At 42.1% G+C, this 21,884-nt stretch overlaps 1 protein-coding gene across 7 annotated transcripts in view; it reads left to right on the top strand.

The window, feature by feature from the left end:
• Positions 1–351: 351 nt before the first annotated feature.
• LOC115105482 (RAB guanine nucleotide exchange factor (GEF) 1) overlaps positions 352–21,884 on the top strand; it is a 34,840-nt gene continuing 13,307 nt past the window's right edge. For 2 of the 7 annotated variants that reach the window (XR_003859868.2, XM_029627582.2), the window contains exons 1-6: positions 352–437; positions 7,905–8,119; positions 19,817–19,998; positions 20,871–20,960; positions 21,323–21,343; positions 21,677–21,843. Coding sequence is in view for 6 of the 7 variants with exons in the window: in XM_029627582.2 (XP_029483442.1) it covers positions 7,941–8,119; positions 19,817–19,998; positions 20,871–20,960; positions 21,323–21,343; positions 21,677–21,843 (639 nt within the window). In the remaining variant the exon portion in view is untranslated. Of the gene's footprint in view, positions 438–4,384; positions 4,587–7,904; positions 8,120–19,816; positions 19,999–20,870; positions 20,961–21,322; positions 21,344–21,676; positions 21,844–21,884 lie in introns of all 7 variants that reach the window. The other 5 variants (XM_065007310.1, XM_029627583.2, XM_029627584.2 and 2 more) reach the window with 5 other exon arrangements.

Genomic DNA, 21,884 nt, shown 5'->3' with positions numbered 1-21,884 from the left:
AGTGAATGGAGTGGGTGGAGTAAAAAGTGTTGCTGGGCATTAAATAATGATCATATATAGATTCTACAGACCCTAGTGAGTAATCCCAACCCCACGTTAATTTGGCACCTATAATAGTTTTCTATCTATAAGTATTTTGTGTATTGCACATGGGGCATTTATTTGACCGTGAAACATGTTTTAAAACCCACATTTAATGTTGCTTAAATATGAACAAATATGAATCCTTGTTAATATTTAGAACATTTAAAAACATATATATCATGAATAAATACAGGTTAATTACACTTTTTCTACTATTACACGTGGGACTTTTATTTTGAGAATTTTCGAAATTCCGTGACACTGAAGTACTTTTTTTAGTGTTGCTGACGAGACGCTGATACCAGCCGCACAGTCAGTGGCTACTGAAGAAGGTGTCTCGTCCTCTGTAAAAGGTGAGATTTAAGCCTTGTAAAGTTAGTTCTTGACCAGTTATCTAAGGCATGTTTGCAACCACCAACATGTAAGTACGCATTTGCTAACTTTAGCTTGCTAGCTAGCTAGACATAAAGCTACTCCACTGTTAGTTAGCATGCTAACACATATAGAACAAGTCTGGATACGGTAGTAAGGTCAGTTAATAAACATATTTTTAGTTATACATATGTACAGTAGCACGGTGGTTAGTTGCCTAGCCAGCTAGCTGTTTATTGTTATCAATGGGTTGTTGGCACGTTGTTTGACAAAATCTAACGCTTTGTGACGAAACCCTATTTATGTTTGTTGTAACCTGTAACGGTACACGCTCCCCCGTCTCCGGCTTATCTTGTGTATTTTTGGTTGTTGCAGGCGTCATACATGATAACGTCAGCTAAATAACCAGCCAAGCTCCTGTTATGTTGATGGTTTAGCTAGTAGCTACAATCTGTCATATACAGGTGAGGTATCCACCTCCTGCTCGAGGGGTCTCAACCAGGGTTTAACCTAATATACTGACGGTCTTGTTTTGAGTGCACATACACACTCATAGTCCTCAAGCTGCAGCCTGCAGGTGAATGGTTTCTTTGTTTTGAAGGACAAACTGGCCTACCTCAATTTCATCTGGGGAAATGTCCAGTGACCTGGAGTTAAATGTCAAAATCAATATTCAGGAGCCACAACCTGATGTACATAATCTGCACACTGTAGACAGGCTACACACAAACTGCACATGACACAGCTTTTAATAAAGGGATATTCTATTTGGTTGGTGAAGTACGTTGATGGCATTGCAGTGAGATGTATTATTTCATTCAAAGTAACTCTATATAGTTTTAGTCACTGCCAGGAAAGCTTTCTGGTGATTAACACTAGCAAGTAAACCATCTCAAATATAGTCTAGGCACCATTGTCCCCATGGGTCGTTCCATGTCATTTCAGCAATCCATTACACCCACCATCTGATTGTTCTAAAATCATTTCTGTAGTTAGAAACAGATCCGAGTAGCATTCTTGCAACATTATTTTGTTGAAATATAACTTTGATCTCAGAGAAATTAAGCTAATTGATTACATACATTATTATTTACAGAATTCATATAATACCCAATAAATATAGTGCCTAACATCCAATTTGACCAATTATTTTTCGAACAATGAGTAAGACTGAAGAAAATGGTCAAAAGCCAACCACAGACCCCTCCCCCCACGGCAAACCCATCCCAACAGTAAGTATACAGTACCAGTTCTCTATGTCTGACAAATAGTATGGAGCTGTGGCTCGGATTATTGTTTCTTCATCCTATGTAATGTATTTTTTGTGTGAATTTGGGTCCTTAATAACACCTGGAACAGCACCATCTAGTGGTCCAAACCTGGTAATATTAGGATGTAGGATGGAACATAAATTACTAAATTCAGCAAAAAAATAATAGTCCCTTTTTCAGGACCCTGTCTTTCAAAGATAATTTGTAAAAATCCAATTAACTTCACAGATCTATATTGTAAAGGGCTTAAACACGGTTTCTCATCCTTGTTCAATGATCCATAAATAATTAATGAACATGCACCTGTGGAACGGTCGTTAAGACACTAACAGCTTACACACGGTAGGCAATTAAGGTCAGAGTTATGAAAATGTAGGACACTGAAGAGGCCTTTCTACTGACTCTGAAAAACACCAAACGAAAGATGGCCAGGGTCCCTGGATGGCCAGGGTCCCCGAGCTGACAAGGTGAAAATCTGTCGTTCTGGCCCTGAACAAGGCAGTTAACCCACCGTTCCTAGGCCATCATTGAAAATAATCATGTGTTCTTAACTGACTTTCCTAGTTAAATAAAGGTATAAAATAAAAAAAATGTTTTTAAATTAAATGTATTATTATTATTTTTTAAATCGGCGCCTAAAAATACAGATTTCCGATTGTTATGAAAACTTTAAATCGGCCCTAATTAATCGGCCATTCTGATTAATCGGTCGACCTCTAGTAACAACACCTGCACATCCAACATCACACCTGCGGGACAGGTACAGGATAGGAACAACAACTGCACGACTTACACCAGGAAAGCACAATCCCTCCATCAGTGCTCAGACTTTCTGCAATAGGCTGAGAAAGGCTGGAATGAGGGCTTGTAGGCCTGTTGTAAGGCAGGTCCTCACCAGATATCACCGGCAACAACGTCGTCTTTTGGCACAAACCCACTGTCGCTGGACCAGACAGGACTGGCAAAAAGTGCTCTTCACTGACGAGTTGCTGTTTTGTCTCACCAGGGGTGATGGTCGGATTTGCATTAACAGTCGAAGGAATGAGCGTTACACCGAGGCCTGTACTCTGGAGCGGGATCGATTTGGAGGTGGAGGGTCCGTCAGGGTCTGGGGGCGGTGTGTCACGGCATCATCGGACTGAGCTTGTTGTCATTGCAGGCAATCTCAACGCTGTGCGTTACAGGGAAGACCTTCTCCTCCCTCATGTGGTACCCTTCCTGCATTCTCATCCTGACATGACCCTCCAGCATGACAATGCCACCAGCCATACTGCTCGTTCTGTGCTTGATTTCCTGCAAGACAGGAATGTCAGTGTTCTGCCATGACCAGCGAAGAGCCCGGATCTCAATCCCATTGAGCATGTCTGGGGCCCCCCCAGAAATGACCGGGAACTTGCAGGTGTCTTGGTGGAAGAGTGTGGTAACATCTCACAGCAAGAACTGGCAAATCTGGTGCAGTCCATGAGGAGGAGATGCACCTCAGTACTTAATGCAGCTGATGGCCACATCTGATACTGACTGTTACTTTTGATTTTGAATTTCCGTTTGTTCAGGGACACATTATTCCATTTCACATGTCTGTGGAACTTGTTCAGTTTATGTCTCAGTTGTTGAATGTTATGTTCTTACAAATATTTACACATGTTAAGTTTGCTGAAAATAAACGCAGTTGACTGTGAGAGGACGTTTCATTTTTTGCTGAGTTTAGTTTCTCGGAACGGGGGGGACGACGACATCACTGAATTCACTGGGCATACATTACATTGTATGAAGAAACAATTCTCAAAGACGCAGCTCCATACTACTTGTCAGACATGGAGATCTGATCTATTTACTCGTTGTTGGGGTGGGATTGATGTGGGGGTCCTTGGATGGCTTTTGACCATTTCCTTGGATTCCTCATGTCTATCTCATTGTTAGAAAAATGTTAGTCCAAGTCACATTGGATACTATATTTATTGAATATTAAATGAATCCCATAAATGAAAATGGCCAATTTTGGGTGTAATCAATTAGCTTAATTTTTCACATTCTATTTCAACAAAATAATTTCAGAATGATAATTTTATCTGTTTATAACAAAGGCAACCATTTATGAACAATCTGAGATGATGGCTGGCAATCCTCTTTCTTGTGATTTTTGAGGTGGTACAACCCCCACCTAAACCTTATGTGTTTGCTGTGATAGAGCTAAGCTGATGCCCAACCCTAACCTCTGTTTTTACAACAATCTGCTAAGGCTACATGGGATGTAGGTTACGCTCAGCACAGTTTAGCATACTTTTAGAATCCCAATGCAGTGAGCTTGGGAAGCACCTCCATGTCTCCTTCCACTATAATGTGTGTAAAGTTGACCACACAGTGAGTCTTGTTGTCCACGGTGTATATGGGGTTGGAAACATTCACGTGAATTGTTAGCTTCAGGCTGCATTCTCTTTAGCCTAGTCCCTATCTTTGTTCCTGACCACATTGTGTTCTCTGAGCTCACACAGCAGTGTCAGCAGCATCACACTGAAATATTGATGCTGTGTCTGCTTTCTGCTGTGTAGTGATGGGTCCTGTTACCTACAAGTCACTCTCTATTGCTGTATGTGCATATTATACTGGGCAGTACTGGATATGGTCCCCCTGTAACAAGTCACCTTGTTCCTCCATAGGTAGGGTTGCAAAGGGTCGGAAACTTTCTCTTGTGGAATATTTTGGTTAAACTATCCGCAATTTAATGGAATTGCAACCCTCTGCATGCACAGTGCATTCTTCCATCACATGTACAGCTGATTCTCAAGATTTTGCACACTAATGAGATGCTATTGAGCCCACACGACTACACTGTCTAAGCCAAGGACTACATGCTTTCTGGTAAGTTTTGATTACAATGCTAGGTGGGGTGAATATATTTTATATTAACTAGTAAATTGTAGCCTACAGCAAAGTGTGTTTAAATCATTTCTAACTTGTTAACAATTTCTGCTAGTTAGTTTTTGATACCATGTGTTTTAGCTTGTTTGAGCCTGCTAACTGAGTGTTAAATTCACCTGTTTCCATACATGTTTCAATTTAAAACATTTGTATTTAGTGATGCACCGATATCACATTTTTGGCCAATACCGATATTTTCCTTGCCAAAAAAACCTATACCGATAACCGATTTTTAAAATGGTTGCGTTCTTTTAAGCAGTCTAGTACAGTTAAATAGTTAACACACAGATGCAGCAGTTTAATGGACTGCATCTCAGTGCAAGCGGCGTCTCTACAGTCCCTGGTTTGTATCCAGGCTCTATCACATCTGGCTGTGATTGGGAGTCTCATAGGGCGGCGCACAATTGGCCAAGCATCGTCCAGGTTTGGCCGGGGTAGGCCATCATTGTAAATTACGAATTTGTTCTTAACTAACTTGCCTAGTTATATAAAGGTTACACACACACCACACTGACCCAAAAATTATTAGGTTGGCATTTGCGTATGTCCCCATTACCAGTAAAAAAAAAACATCAAACGATTTCTGTTACTTGCTGTGCTGTTTCGTTGTTCATTTCTTCAGTCGTTAAATTCTCAACCAGGATTTCTATGGAATGCCGTTTGGGTCTTTTCGTGTCAAAAAAAGATGCTTGTTAAATAACACTCTTTGACGTGTCAAATAAGCTTGTTGACCAATCAGGATCTGAATATGACTGCACATCATATAATAATTTAACGCGTTCATTAAACATGTTCCTAAATTGGGTAGTTATTACACATTGATTACACTATCACTCGTATTTGATATGTCACAACGATTCATCGATACGTATGCTATAATGCTGGTAAAGTTGTCTTGCGCACCTACAGTGCTGGTCATAAAACAGCAAGCTAGCTCATGGATACAAACAATGTTCTTCTCCAAAAACATAGCAAACTGACATTTGTTTCAGTAACTATATAGCTAGGTGTAATCGTCTAAAATAACCCTAATTTGCAAGACGGTTCTTATTTGATTAATGGTGATCGGACCAATCTATGTGAAGCTAACCACAATAAGGATTAGCCACAATAGTGGACTTTGCGGTTAGCAAGCTAAGCCTAGCTACCCCAGAAGTTGCAGTTAAACAAATGATGCTTTATTACACATCGTTCGTGGCCGGTGTTGGCTTGTTTACAGACTTTTTTTTGTACAGCTTTGACAGTGCTACTGTATCCTTTTTGACACGCAAAGACCCAAATGGCATTCCACGCTATTACTGTGTAACGCCGGTAGAGCAACATCTGAAAAATAGCTCACTTGGTAGTGTGTACCGGCACTTGACCAGTCGACGAAAGCCAACATCACCCACGACAGAGAACGGTTGATTGTTAAGGGCAATTAATTCCATTATCTTGGTTTTAATGGATTTTGCCTTTGAGTTGTCTCGTTGACATTTTCTTACTCTTTCAAATGACTGCTGCTCGAAAACAATGGATACACTCTACAAGAGAGCCAAGGAAATGGTTAGGTATGTGGAGTGTCATCATGTTATAGCAGCAATCTACCTCACCAAACAAAGTGAGAAGAATAAGAGCACCACATTGAAGCTGCCCAGCAACACCCGTTGGTGTGGTGTTGTCATCATGTTTGACAGTCTCCTGGAGGGGGAGGAGTCTCTCCAAGAAATGGCCATATCAGTCTGCCGATATGGACAGCCCCATCAAGAGGATCCTCCTGGATGATGTATTTTGGGAGAGAGTGGAAAGCAGCCTGAATCTCCTGAAACCTATAGCAGTAGCCATTGCACAGATTGAGGGAGATAATGCCATCCTGTCTGATGTTCAGACTGCTTGCAGATGTAAGAGAAGAAATCCATACTGCCCTGCCCACGTCACTGTTGCTCCAAGCAGAGGAAACTGCAGTTCTGAAATACATCAAAAAGTATGAAGACTTCTGCCTGAAGCCCATACACGCCGCAGCGTACATGTTGGACCCCAAGTATGCTGGCAAGAGCATCCTGTCTGGTGCAGCGATCAAGGCTTATGGTGTCATCACTACAGTGTCTCGCCACCTTGGCCTGGATGAGGGCAAGGTTCTTGGCAGTCTGCCGAAGTACACTTCCAAGCAAGGGCTTTGGAATGGAGATGCAATATGGCAGTCGTGCCAACATATCTCATCAGCCACCTGGAGCGCAACTGGTCCTTGTTTGGGAACACGCACGCAACAGGCTGACCAATACAAGGGTTGACAAATTGGTGGCCATCTGGGCAAATTTGAGGATTTTTGAGCCTGACAACGAGCCATCCTCAACAAGATTGGAAAGTGATGAGTCTGATGTTCAAGAGGTGGACATTGAGGAGGTCCAGGGAGAAGACATAAACGCCTGAGAGGAAGACAACCAAAGCATTAGTTTCTAGACTGTCATTTTACAGATGTATGTTAAATGGTTTTTGGGAGATGCGATGGATCATTGGGGATTATTCAATATTCCCTTTTGTTGTTCAGTGAAATCATCCTGTGTGAAGAGTCAACTCATTTAATTAAAGTTAAATTTGTAACTGAATTGTTTTTTAGTTTTTTTTTTCTATTGGAAGGATTTAATCATTTGCAATGATGTCTACTTATGATGAGGTAAAAGGTTTATGTTTCTGTCTCCATATGATATGGTAAATATATCCAATAAAAAAAAATATCTCCATTCTAAATGGTATTAATATTAATTTGCATTAATTCCCATATATTCCCAAGGAAAGTTCCCACCTCTGAATATTCCCTAAAATGTGCAACCCTATCCATAATGCATGGGGTTGATTATTATTATTTTTTTGTCCAGGAATGGAGCTTGTTTGATTGGAGAGCAGTTCTTAGGTCTGAATGTTCTCAGTGTTTCTGGGCAGGATTGGCTTGTGTCCGGACGTGCCTCCTTCCTGCTGGAACATCAGGGGTTTGTGGGGGGTGATTCATCTTGTATGTTTAGTTAAATGTGGAAAAGCCCATGGACTTGAATAAGTGTGTGTAAACCTCAATTCTATCCAAAAACTGCATTGACTGATTGCTTGTCAAAACTGTGGCCATGCAAGCCTTATTTAGAGAAGGTGGTAAAGGTGTAAGAGTAAAAAAACAACACAAAAAACAACCTATAACTATAGGCCTAGCTCAATGTCCCAGATGGTCTCAGTCTTCCTCAATTTCATTGGTGTGTGAACAACACTAAAAATGTAATCTTTTCCCACCAGCCAGCTCTTATAAGTTCCCTCCACCCAGGCAGCTAGATGAGTCAGCGGAAGGAGCGCCGCGGGATCCACGTGGACCAGTCAGAGCTGCACTGCAACAAGGGCTGCGGTTACTATGGCAATGCCGCCTGGCAGGGCCTGTGCTCCAAGTGCTGGCGGGAGGAGTACCAGCGGGCCCGGCAGAAGCAGATCCAGGAGGACTGGGCCCTAGCTGAGAAGTAAGGAAGGAACACTCATAGTCCTGGATCAATGGGTCTCAAACTGGGAGTGGGGTGTGATGATGGAGGGGTCCATAGATAGTTGGTGGGATGACGTAGGATGAAATGTAGGCCCACTTGTGAAACGTTCTAATCAATTGCGATGTGTTGTCAGTGCTGTGGCGCATTCCTTCCTCAGTGGCAGGGTAGATACTTATACATCACAAAGTTTCATGTGGGATGCCTGACTATGTTGGAATGTCAACATTCAACCCCAGGTCACTGACTGGCCAGCAGAGTTAACAGGCATACTGGTTTGTCTTATCCACATGGTATTCTACTGTAGCAGAGGATATGTGCCTAGAAGTATTTACCCACTTGGATTCAAATTAATTTGTCATTTTTTTGACAACGATCTACACACAATCTATTTTCAAAGTGGAAGAAAAGTTATAATTTTGTTTAAAAATTAATGAAAAATAAAATTCGAATATACCTTGATTAAATAAGATTTCACTCCCCTGAGTCAACACACCTTTGGCAGTGATTAAATTTGTGAGTCTTTTTGGGTAAGTCTCTAAGAGTGGAAGGTGCTCCCAAGTGGCACAGCAGTCTAAGGCACTGCATCTCAGTACAAGAGGCGTCACTGCATCTCAGTACAAGAGGCGTCACTGCATCTCAGTACAAGAGGCGTCACTGCATCTCAGTACAAGAGGCGTCACTGCATCTCAGTACAAGAGGCGTCACTGCATCTCAGTACAAGAGGCGTCACTGCATCTCAGTACAAGAGGCGTCACTGCATCTCAGTACAAGAGGCGTCACTGCATCTCAGTACAAGAGGCGTCACTGCATCTCAGTACAAGAGGCGTCACTGCATCTCAGTACAAGAGGCGTCACTGCATCTCAGTACAAGAGGCGTCACTGCATCTCAGTACAAGAGGCGTCACTGCATCTCAGTACAAGAGGCGTCACTGCATCTCAGTACAAGAGGCGTCACTGCATCTCAGTACAAGAGGCGTCACTGCATCTCAGTACAAGAGGCGTCACTGCATCTCAGTACAAGAGGCGTCACTGCATCTCAGTACAAGAGGCGTCACTGCATCTCAGTACAAGAGGCGTCACTGCTGTACCTGGTTGGAATCCAGGCTGCATCACATCCGGCTGTGATTGGGAGTCCCATAGGGCGGCGCACAATTGGCCCTTCCGGGTTTGAACGTGGTCAAGGTGTTGGGGATCATGGCTAGACAGCCATTTTTAGGTCTTGCCATAGATTTGCAAGCATATTAAAGTCAACTGTAACTTGGCCACTCAGGAACATTCACCGTCTTCTTGGAAAGCAACAAGAGTGTAGATTTGGCCATGAGTTTTTGGTTATTGTGCTGCTGAAAGGTGAATGCGTCTCCCAGTGTCTGTTGGAAAGCAGACTAAACCAGGATTTCCTTTAGGATTTTGTCTGTGCTTTGCTCTATTCTGTTTATTTTTATCCTAACAAAAATCCTTAGTCCTTGCCGATGACAAGCTTACCCGTAACATGATGAGGCCACCATCATGCTTGAAAATATGAGGTGGGACTTAATGATGTATTGGATTTGCCCCAAACATAACGCTTTGTATTCAGGACACAAAGGTCAATTCTAAAATCATAATTCCACTTTGACATTATGGGGTATTGTGTGTATGCCAGTGACCATACATCTACATTTAATCCATTTTAAATTCGGGCTGTAACAACACGAGCTCATGTTGTGAACGTATCTATATGTATAAAACAACATCATGGGTAACTCATCTTTGATTTTGTGGGACCAAGGCACACATGAATAGAATCAACCTGCATACATCGATATTTAATACAGATATTCAAATATGATTACATTTTAACTCATAATAAGCTTTTGACCTTTTCAACTGCTCTATTGAATGTATCAAATGTTTCTTTGGCGCTATTCACACGAGCTATGGAGAACTCTAGTGAAAGAACGTCAAGGACGTTTTGTAGCCAATGAGTTATGCTGAGCTTATGTGGAGGCTTCCATCTGGTCACTAACATCCTTTTTGCTGCAGTCAGTTCAGACAACCATACTAGTTTGTGTGGTACTGTGAGTCAGTGAAGAGTCATCATTCACCAATAATATATTGGGGAGATGGGGAATGGGAACACCAACTATGCTCGATAGAGACCTGTCAAACTGGGGTAGTCCCACATCATATGCATGTAAGTTCCAATATTTATTAGAGAATACATACAACAGACAATTTGGAATAGGAGCAAATGTAAATTGGCAGCTTTTCCATGGAGTCAAATAAAATATGTCAATTAATTTGTAGTGTATTAGTTGATGATTTCAAATTTCGGGAAGAAGGATATTCAGAAAGTTTATAAATACTTTGTTCAGACCATGATAGGTTTTCCCTCCCAAAGGTAGGGAGTTATTTCTAAATATTGGTGTTTGGGTATGCCATTGCACTTCCCAATTACCAAGTTTTTCAATTTGTTGCCAGGTCTGCATTGAGTGGTTGATGATTGGTCCAAACTGATTACGGCAAAACTTAGGAGATAAAGAAGAGAATTATACATCTTTCAATGTAAATGGTGACATTATATTTTCCTCTATTTCCAACCAAGGAAGACCTTGTATCTTGATCAAACCATTTCTTAAGCGTGCTGGAGCACAAGAGACAAAGCATATAACTTGAAGTCGGGTAAACCTAGACCCCCAAAACATTTGGGTTGCTGGAGTGTAGTCATTTTAATTCTGGGATGTTTCCCTTTCCATATAAAATCATATATTTTCCCAGTACCCGAATGGCGCGTGCAAAGGAAACATGCTACCAAAGAAATGTAGTCTAGGCAAGACATTCATTCTGACTATCGAAATTTGACCTGATGAAGGTTAGATTAAACCAATTGCTGTAATTGCAGTTGTGACTGGTTTGTAGTTCTTCTAAACAATTTTTATCTAGAGGGAAAAATGTTATAATTTTTTCAATTTCGTGGTATCAAATTGGTAGTTAGTCTTGTCCCATCGCTGCAACTCTTGTACAGACTCGGGAGAGGCAAAGGTCGAGAGCCGTGTGTCCTCAAACTCAACCCAGCCAAGCCGCACTGGTTCTTGACACAATTCCTGCTTAACCCGGAAGCCAGCCACACCAATGTGTCGGAGGAAGCACCTTGCGACCATGTCAGCGTGCATTGCCGCCAGGCCCGCCACAGGGGCCGCTAGTGCGCGATAAGACAAGAACATCTCTGCCGGCAAAACCCTTCCCAAACCAGGACAAGGCTGGGCCAATTGTGCTCCGCCCCATGGGTGTCCCATTTGCAGCCGGCTGCGACAGAGCCTGGACTCGAACCACGATCTCTATTGGCACTGCGAAGAAATGTTGTGAAATGTTTTTTTTTCCACTAATGGCTCCAATGATAGGGCAAATAGGAGGCTGGACAGCCTTGACGAGTTCCCCGTTAGAAGGCGAATTGTGAGAAGCATTGGATACCCGTCAAGACCATTGCATAGAGGGTACTGTAAATGATTTTTAACATGGTTATAAACATTTAGCCAAATCCATATGATGGGTTCGGATTTCTAAACTTTAAATGTTGTCAATCATCAGTTACACTAGAGACATGAGGAATGCCATAGTCTAGGGTCTACACCAGAAGTTAATGGTTATCTGTATGAGGAATGTATATGGTGGATGCATTTAAGCTTGGAATGTTTTTTTTTTTTCAATTTTACCTTGATTTAACTAAGCAAGTCAGTTAAGAACAAATTCTTATTTACAATGACAACCTACCAAAAGACAAAAGGCCTGCGGGGACTGGGATTAAAAATGTAAAAAATAAATATAAGACTAAACACACATCATGAGAAGAGACGACACTACATAAAAAGAGACCTAAGATGACGACAACAGCAAGGCAGCAACACATGACAACACAGCATGGTAGCAACACAACAGGGTAGAAGCACAAAACATTGTACAAATATTATCGGGCACAGACATCAGCACAAAGGGCACGAAGGTAGAGACAACAATAGATCACGCAAAGCAGCCACAACTGTCAGTAAGAGGGTCCATGATTGAGTCTTTGAATGAAGGGATGGAGATAAAACTGTCCAGTTTGAGGTGTTTGTTGCAGCTCGTTCCAGTCGTTAGCTGCAGCGAACTGAAAAGACAAGCGACCCAGGGATATGTGTGCTTTCGGGACCTTTTAACAGAATGTGACAGGCAGAACAGGTGTCGTATGTGGAAGAATGGGGTCTGCAGTAGATATCTCAGATAGGGAGGAGTGAGGCCTAAGAGGGTTTTATAAATAAGCATCAACCAGTGAGTCTTGTGACAGGTATACAGAGATGACTAGTTTACAGAGGTGTGGTGGCAAATCTGATGGCCGAGTGGTAAAGAACATCTAGCTGCACGAGAGCACCCTTACCTGCCGATCTATAAATGATGTCTCCATAATCTAGCATGGGTAGGATGGTCATCTGAATCAGGGTTAGTTTGGCAGCTGGAGTGAAAGAGGAGCGATTACGATAGAGTTTAACTCAGTCTAGATTGAACTTTCGCCTGCAGCTTTGATAAGTGCTCAGAGAAGGACAGTGTACCGTCTGGCCATGCTCCCAAGTACTTGTATGAGGTGACTACCTCAAGCTCTAAACGCTCCGAGGTAGTAATCACACCTGTAGGGAGAGGGGCTTTCTTCTTACCAAACCACATGACCTTTGTTTTGGAGGGGTTCAGAGCAGGGTTAAGAGTAGAGACAGCTTGTTAGACGCTAAGAAAGCTTTGTTGTAGAGCATTTTAGACAAAATCTGGGGAGGGGCCAGCAGTGTATTAGACTGTATCATCTGCATATAAATGGATGAGAGAGCTTCCTACTGCCTGAGCTATGTTGTTGATGTAAATTGAGAAGAGCATACGAGGCCAAAGACCCCTCAGAGACACCAATACTCCTTAGCCGGCCCACAAGAATGGAATGGTCTACCATATCAAAAGCTTTGGCCAAGTCAATAAAAATAGCAGCCTAACATTGCTTAGAATCAAGGGCAATGGTAACATCATTGAGGACCTTTAAGGTTGCAGTGACACATCCATAACCTGAGCAGAAACCAGATTGCATACCAGAGAGAATACTATAGACATCAAGAAAGCCAGTCAGTTGATTATTGACAAGTTTTCCCACCACTTTTGATGAACAGGGCAAAATAGAAATAGGCCTATAACAGTTAGGATCAGCTTGATCTCCCCCTTTTAAACAAAGGATGAACCATGGCTGCCTTTCAAGCAATGGGAACCTCCCCAGAAAGAGACAGGCTTGGCGACGATAGGGGCAGCAACCCTGTACTGAGTGAAGGAAATATGATGTGAATGTACTGAGTGAAGAAAAGATAATCACATGTGGCAGGCACTGATAAGGATGGAGAGGTGGATTAGTGAGGAAAGGGGTTGAGGTCACCTTGAGGGAGAAGGAACAGTTTATTGCCCGTGTCACTTAATTTCCTGCCTAGCAATAGAGATGTCCTCCTTCTCTCTAAACATTACGTCACCCATATTGGGGTATATGTACTACCACTGCTGTTCGATCCTTTGGGCGAATAAACTTGGTTGGAGCTTTCATAGTGTCCGTCAATTTCTTACTCTGATATTTAGAACTTAACACATAGTATACCAGAGGTAGGACCATTCGAGACGGCCAAAGACCTTTTCCGCATCAATTGGCAGGACTGCACAGGAGGGCGGTATATTAGGTGTAATTTGTATTATATGTAGGGGACCCCTCCGATTGTCTGACGCCAGTCTGTTTGAGACCCATTTGATCAGGTTGAACTAGTTTGGGTAAAATGGTTTCAAGACGTTTGGCCAGAACCTTGGCATACAATTTCATGTCACTATTTAATGAGGGAGAGAGGCCTATGACTTGAAAAGAGAGTTGAGTCTTTACCTTTTTTATGTAACAGAGAGATGTCTCTATTGAAAAAGCCTATTTGAATAGATATTCGTAGCATCTCTAATAATATCGGACCAAGTTCAGACCAAAAGGTTAAATAAAATTCAGATGGGATGCCATCCCATCCAGGGGATTTACCTCAGTTCATGTATTTCAATGCATTGTGCAGTTCATTGAGTGTTTATAGATGCATTTAAAGAGTGTGCATCATCAGAGGAGAGTTTTGCGGTAGATTCAAGCCCTCAAAAAAGGGTCTCTTGCGGTCTGAGGTATTTTGTACTTCAGAACTGTATAATTTTTCATATACATTTTTTAAATATAAATTGATGGTGAATCATGCAAGAGAACATTGTCAGCCTGAATGGGAACAAGACTATCATTATTCCGTAATTTACTCACTAAGAGGAAGCTAGGTCTATTTAAAGTGCAGATAATCAGTTTGTCGGACTCTATGAATTCAAAATTCTGCTCTTAATCTGAGTAAGGAATTTAACTCAGTTTTAATGATTAATTATCTCTTCGGCGGAGAAACTGTTCTGCTTGTTGATGAGTTAGTAAGAATAGTGGACAACAGTTTGGTTATTATTTTTTATTTGAGACTTGTTCACAAACTGGGTCACAGACTCTTAGTTGAGGATTTGGAGCATCGGTTGTTGATAATTTGTAAGATCATTAGACACACTACATGTGGGCACCTGCTCTTCTAACATCTCATTCCAAAATCATGGCCATTAATATGGAGTTGGTCCCCCCTTTGCTGCCATAACTGCCTCCACTCTTCTGGGAAGGCTTTCCACTAGATGTTGGAGCATTGCTGCGGGGACTTGCCACAAGCATTAGTGAGGTTGGGCAATTAGGCCTGGCTCGCAGTTGGCGTTGCAGTTCATTCCAAAGGTGTTCGATAGAGTTGAGGTCAGGGCACTGCGCAGGCCAGTCAAGTTCTTCCACACCGATCTCTACAAACAATTTCTGTATGGGCCTCGCTCTGTGCATGGGAGCATTGTCATGCTGAAACAGGAAAGGGCCTTCCCCAAACTGTTGCCACAAAGTTGAAAACACAGAATCGTCTAGACAGTCGTTGTATGCTGTAGCGTTAAGATTTCCTTTCACTGGAACTAAGGGGCCTGAACCACGAAAAACAGCCCCAGACCATTATTCCTCTTCCACCTAACTTTACAGTTTGCACTATGCATTGAGGCAGGTAGCGTTCTCTTGGTATCCGTCAAACCTAGATTCATCCGCCAGATGGTGACTGCGATTCATCACGCCAGGGAACACGTTTCCAATTGCTCCAGAGTCCAATGGCGGCGAGCTTTACACCACTCTAGCCGACAAATGGCATTGGTCATTGTGATCTTTGACTTGTGTTTAGCCGTTCGGCCATGGAAACCCATTTCATGAAGCTGACGTTGCTTCCCTAGGCAGTTTGGGACTCGGTAGTGAGTGTTGCAACTGAGGACAGGCAACAACAAAAAATTACGCGCTTCAGCACTCGGCAGTCCCGTTCTGTGAGCTTGTGTGGCCTACCACTTCACGGCTGAGGCGTTGTTGCTCCTAGATGTTTCCACTTCACAATAAAAGCACTTACAGTTGACCGGGGCAGCTCTAGCAGGGCAGAAATTTGACGAACTGAGCTCCTGAGTGCTCTGGAACAGGTTTTCATCAAGGATCTCTCTGTACTTTGCTCTGTTCATCTTTCCCTCGATCCTGACTAGTCTCCCAGTCCCTAGCGCTGAAAAACATCCCCATAACATGATGCTGTCACCACCATACTTCACCGTAGGGATGGTGCCAGGTTTCTTCCCGACGTGACGCTTGGCATTCAGGCCAGAGAGTTCAATCTTGGTTTCATCAGACCATAGAATCTTGTTTCTCATGGTCAGAGTTGTTTAAGTGCCTCTTGACAGCCCGCTTGGAGTTTGCCATGTGCCTTTTACTGAGGAGTGGCTTCCATCTAGCCACTCTACCATAAAGGCCTGATTGGTGGAGTGCTGCAGAGATGGTTGTCCTTCTGGAAGGTTCTCCCATCTCTACAGCGTAACTCTGGAGCTCTGTCAGAGTGACCATCAGGTTCTTGGTCACCTCTCTGACCAAGGCCCTTCTCCCCAAATTGCTCAGTTTGGCCGGGGCGGCCAGCTCTAGGAAGAGTCTTGGTGATACCGTTTCCCAGATCTGTACCTCGACACAATCCTGTCTCCGAGCTCTACGGACAATTCCCACGACCTCATGGCTTGGTTTTTGCTCTGACATGCATTGTCAACTGTGGGACCTTATTTTGACAGGTTGTGTGCCTTTCCAAATCATGTCCAATCAATTTAATTTACCACAGGTGAACTCCAAGTTGTAGAAACATCCTCAAGGATGATCAATGGAAATAGGATGCACCTGAGCTCAATTTTGAGTCTCCTTGGAAAGGGTCTGAATACTTGTGTAAATAAGGCTTTTCAGTTTTTAATTTTCTATAAATTTGCAACAGTTTCTAAAAACCTGTTTTGCTTTATGGGGTATTGTGTGTAGAGTGAACAATTTGTATTTAATCAATTTTTTAATAAGGCTGTAACATAACAAAATGGTAACAAGTCAAGGGGTCAGAATACTTTCCAAATGCACTCTATTTATTTTTATTTCACCTTTATTTAACCAGGTTGGCTAGTTGAGAACAAGTTCTCATTTACAACTGTGACCTGGCCAAGATAAAGCAAAGCAGTTCGACACATACAACAACACCGTGTATAATTTCCACCTTCTGAACTAGATGCACTAACTGTGATGAATGTAATCTATCCTTGAAAATGATTGGTGCCTAGCGGAATAAAAAGTGTATTCTTTCAGTAGACATCCCTTTTTTTATATTGTCCCAGGAATGACAGGACAACCTTAATTTCGAACCCTGGAGGGAATTATTTTATAAAGATATAAATTATTTGGTTGTAATTGTAATGTTGCAATATTTTATAGGCTAACAATGGTGGCCAACCATCCTCCAGGAGAGCCTTAAAAGGGGCAGTGTTGTATTTTGAGACAGGGTTGAATATGTAAAGAAGTCGATAGGCAGAGATTTCTGTCCGATTCTCTACGGTAAAAAATATCATGCATTTTATTTAATGGTTCCTCACATCATACAACAGTGTAAAAATCATTTTTGGGCTAATGAATTGAGCTTTTGGACAAGTAAAGAATCTATCCTACTTGTTCAAAAGCAAATGGCAAAAAAAGTTTATGTCAAGCTCTGCTTAAAGAGAGATTCAATGTCTGATTTCTTGTTACCCATCTACAAATCGCTGCCCTTTATGAGGCTTTCGAAAAGCTCCCTGGTCTTGTAGTTAAATCTGTGCCAGAAATGCAATACTTGACTGAGGGACCATACGGCTGTTGTATGTGTGGGGGACACAGGAAAGGGTAGTCATTCAAAAATCATGTCAACCTCTAATATTTCATACATTTTGAGTCCATGTAAGTTATTATTTTACTACTGAACTAATTTAGGCCTAAACAAAGGGGGTAAATACTTATGCAATGTCTATTTTAGTTGTTTAATTTGTAAAAATGTGTAGAGTTATCTTTTCAATTCAACATTTTATAGAGTATTTGGCAAATAAAATCACAATTACATATGTTTCAATCCCGCTTTGTAATGTAACAAAATGTGTAAAAAATCCAAGGGGGTGAATACTTATGATACCCACTGTATATGATAATTGAAATAGTTTTGGCGTTAAAGAAATTTCCAAATTTGACTAGCTTTGTCCAACCCTCCCTTGACACATGGTGCCTGAGTTTCAAGTTAGGGGAAGTTTGAAGAGAAAAACTCCTTTATGATAAAGCATTGCATGCATCTACAGTGCCTTCGCAAAGTATTCATACCCCTTGATTTATTCCACATTTTGTTGTTACAGCCTGAATTCAATATTTTATTAAATAGATTTTTTCCCCACCCATCTGAACACAATACCCCATAACGACAGTGAAGTCTGTGAAAACCACACTTGATGACTCCAAGCTGTAATCGCCGCCAAAGGTGTGTCGTGACGTTGCCCTGTTGGGTGAGGTTTATGACCCCCATAAATCCCTTTTCCCCGTTTTCTCTCCACTCTACAGAATGGACTCTTGGAAAGCATTTGTTAACATGAGAGAGTATGGTAACATCAAAAGGTTGGGGAAAGGTACAATATTTCTGTAATCCAACCAGTTGAAAGTGTCTGTTGGTACTTAAAGAATATGCAGACTAATGTAAGAGAGCCTACTATTTCTAATGTGATGAGTAGATTGGATAGTCATTTAGTTAAGCTAATAATATAACTGACTCACTGTTCACAAAAAACACCGTTATGCTTTTCTTCTCCTTTCTTTGCACATATCCAGAGCTCAGACCCAGCTAGAGGGACATTTTTAAAGAGGAACCGAGAAATGTTTTGACTTTTTATAAACACATTTTATGCAGTTGTAGGACACTTTACTCTTCATGACTGGAGACAATAGCATAATCTTTAATACCTCAAAAATGACAGGGTAGACTACTCTGCTGACACTGACAAACTGAGATCAATGAAAACGACCTTGTCTTGGATGCAACCATCTAATCGATGCTTATGAAAAGGGGAGACTCATATTGTAGGCTATGACATCCATCTAGCTTGGAGGAAATTGTCCTAAAAAACATTACACCGGAGATATGGCCGATGCTCTCCACTATAGTGCCAATTAGGCTTGGGCGGTGTACTGTATATACCGGGATATTTGGAAATGGTCACGGGATGGTTATTAAATACAGTCAATATTGTTAACTATTTCATTGAAGTTAAAAAAAATATACACAGTACCCAATCAAGTCTCTTATTTTTATTGGTGTCCTTTTAGTAGTGGTTTCTTTGCAGCAATTTGACCATGCAGGCCTGATTCATGCAGTCTCCTCTAAACAGTTGATGTGTCTGTGACTTGAACTCTGAAGCATTTATTTGGACTGCAATTTCTGAGGTTGGTAACTCTAATGAACTTGTCCTTTGCAGTAGAAGTATCTCTGGGTTTTCCTTTCCTGTGACAGTCCTCATGAGAGCCAGTTTCAACAGTGCTTGATGGTTTTTGCGACTGCACTTGAAGGAACTTTCAAAGTTCTTGAAATGTTACGGATTGACTGACCTTCATGTCTTAAAGTAATGATGGACTGTCATTTTCTTTGCTTATTTGAGCAGTTCTTGCCATAATATGGACTTGGTCTTTTACCAAATAGGGCTATCTTCTGTATACCACCCCTACCTTGTCACAACACAACTGATTTGCGCAAACGCATTTAAAAGGAAAGACATTCTACAAATGAACTTTTAACAAGGCACACCTGTTAATTGAAATTCCCGGTGAATACATAATGAAGCTGGTTGAGGGAATGCCAAGAGTGCAAAGCTGTCATCAAGGAAAAGGGTGGCTACTTTGAAGAATCTCAAATATAACACTTTTTTGCTTACTACATGATTCCATATGTGTTATTTCATAGTTTTGATGTCTTCACTATTATTCTACAATGTAGAAAATAGTACAAATAAAGAAACCTTGGAATGAGTAGGTATGTCAACTTTTGACTGGTACTGTAAATTTGGCAAATTCAATTTACTTTAGGGGAAGCTCAGCATATTGGACTTGCCTATTCCCTAGCCTATTGGACGCGCCACCTATGACATAGTAATTTAAAAAAAAAACACCAGCGGTGTGTCTTGTTAGTTAAAAAGAATAGCTTAAAGTTAGTCTAATCACCAGTTGTTCCCCCTGGTCTACCTCAGGCTGCAGAGGGAGGAGGAGGTTGCCTATGCCAGCATCCAGGGGGCCCAGCCCCAGGCACAACCCCAGGCCTCTGTGGCGCCCTTCTCCAAGTTCGAGGAGAAGAAGACCAATGAGAAGACACGCAAGGTGACCACTGTGAAGAAGTTCTTTAGTCCCTCGTCACGGACAGCCCCCAAGAAAGGTACTGACTGCCTGATTGACTCTATAAAACGGAAGACAGTTCTGCTTTCCTTTTGATACGTTAAAGCCTGAGTTATCTCAATGGCATTTCTCCAGTGCAGTTTCTGACACACACACACACACACACTCTTTCCATCCCAGCGTATCAGCCTAGTACTTGTCTCATCAGCTCACTTCTTTGGAAGTGATCCCCGGAGGCTCTAAAGCAGGGCATGTTAGTGATTTGAAGGTCTTCTGTGCCCACCAAGCCCATTACAGCCTATTATAGCCTGGGTTATTTAGTGATGCCCTCTATTAGCCTCACTGTTAGGCAAACTCCCATAGCTCCTATCTGTACAATGGCCCCAGGGGTATCGAGAACAATGTGCAAACTTCAAAGTTCCTTTATTTTTGCAGACTTAAATATTTTTTTCTTCATTCAAAGAGGTGCCCTATCCCTCTGCCTTGATTGTCATTGCCTCACTCGTCGAGATTGTGACTTTGTCTCATCACATTTCACTTTTGCTTTGCAGTAATAGCTGCTGTGCACCATTCTCTATTGTTAGGTCATGTTTTTAACTGTTTTCCATATCCTTTCCAATCCCTTCTATCTCATTGATACCCTCTCATGATAACACAATGGTCCCAAACCAAACAATCCCTCTCCTTCTCCATCTTGTCTGATCCCCTCATTCCGCACTTCCGCACACTGTCATCGCCAGTGTTTGTTGATTCATGAATTTATTGTCGTCCATTATTCTTCATACCCATTCCACCTTCACCCACCTCTCTCAAATCCCATGTACCCATTCTCTCTTGTATGCCATTCTGGTACCCTTTATCCCTGTTTCCCGTGCCCTGTGGCCCCACTTGGCTCTACCATCTCATTCTCAGCCCCCACTGTGGGAGAGGAGAAGCTGACAGGCCTCAGGGACTGGAGAGGAATGTTTACTCCCCCTTGGGAAATGGGCTCTCCCACCGAAGGTAATCATTCCTACCATTTGAGAGGAGATTTGCATTGGATAGCGCTCCCATTTTAATCCCTGTAGTTTTAAAACCAACTAGGAAACCATAAGGCCTTAACTAGTGTAGTCGACTTATAATTACCCTCCAACCAGGTAGCATTAAGAAGTACCAATAGTCTCACCATAGTAGCACCCGCTCAGTCTGATTGGCTGAGAGACCTGTCTATCAAAGTGACTCCGCTGCTCCGGTTGGTTTTGAGTTTGTTTAATGTGTCGTGTGCGTGGTGTGTGTGTGTGTTCAACAAGAGTCCCTTTTTCATGTTGCTCATAAAGTTCATTATCTCACTGTCCTCCTCTTGCGTATGGTCATTATACTGGCAGCACTGGTGGCAAGACTCAGAGGTGGGTGTCTGTCATTCTCTCTGTAGTTGTAGCTACACTTCTACAGAATAGATGATACAACTGACTGTGTCCCTGAAACTGCCAACAATGTGTTCTTACTTCAGAACTGCTTTTGCTGATGGTTGTATCTGTTTATTTGTAGTTGTGACGCAATACTGTTGATTTCATATTTGAGTCTGTTTTCCTGACCTCTTCTCAGTTCTTATGTAAAGATGCACACTTCTGACTGTTTACCTGAGGCTCAGTCAGTTAGCGAGGGCAACCATGAAGAGGAAGGTATGGCGTAACATTAAGAGTAACGCATGTCATGGTGTCCCCCCTCCCCCCCATCAGAGAACCAGGAGGGCAAGACCCCCAGCCCCTCCATCAGCCGCCAATCAAGCATTGAGACAGACCGTGTCTCCAGAGACTTTGTGGACTTCCTGAAGACCCTGCATAAGCCTGGCCGTGAGGTCCACAAGCAGAGCCGAGCCTTCATCGAAATCATGGCCAACAAAAAGGTCAGTTGAAAACGAGTCTGAATGCTCATTCATTGATTTTT

The sequence above is a fragment of the Oncorhynchus nerka genome, linkage group LG22, assembly GCF_034236695.1.
Source record: "Oncorhynchus nerka isolate Pitt River linkage group LG22, Oner_Uvic_2.0, whole genome shotgun sequence".
Taxonomy (NCBI): Eukaryota; Metazoa; Chordata; class Actinopteri; order Salmoniformes; family Salmonidae; genus Oncorhynchus; species Oncorhynchus nerka.
Note: the sequence above shows the minus strand (reverse complement) of the source record. Positions and strands in the feature narration are given on the sequence as shown.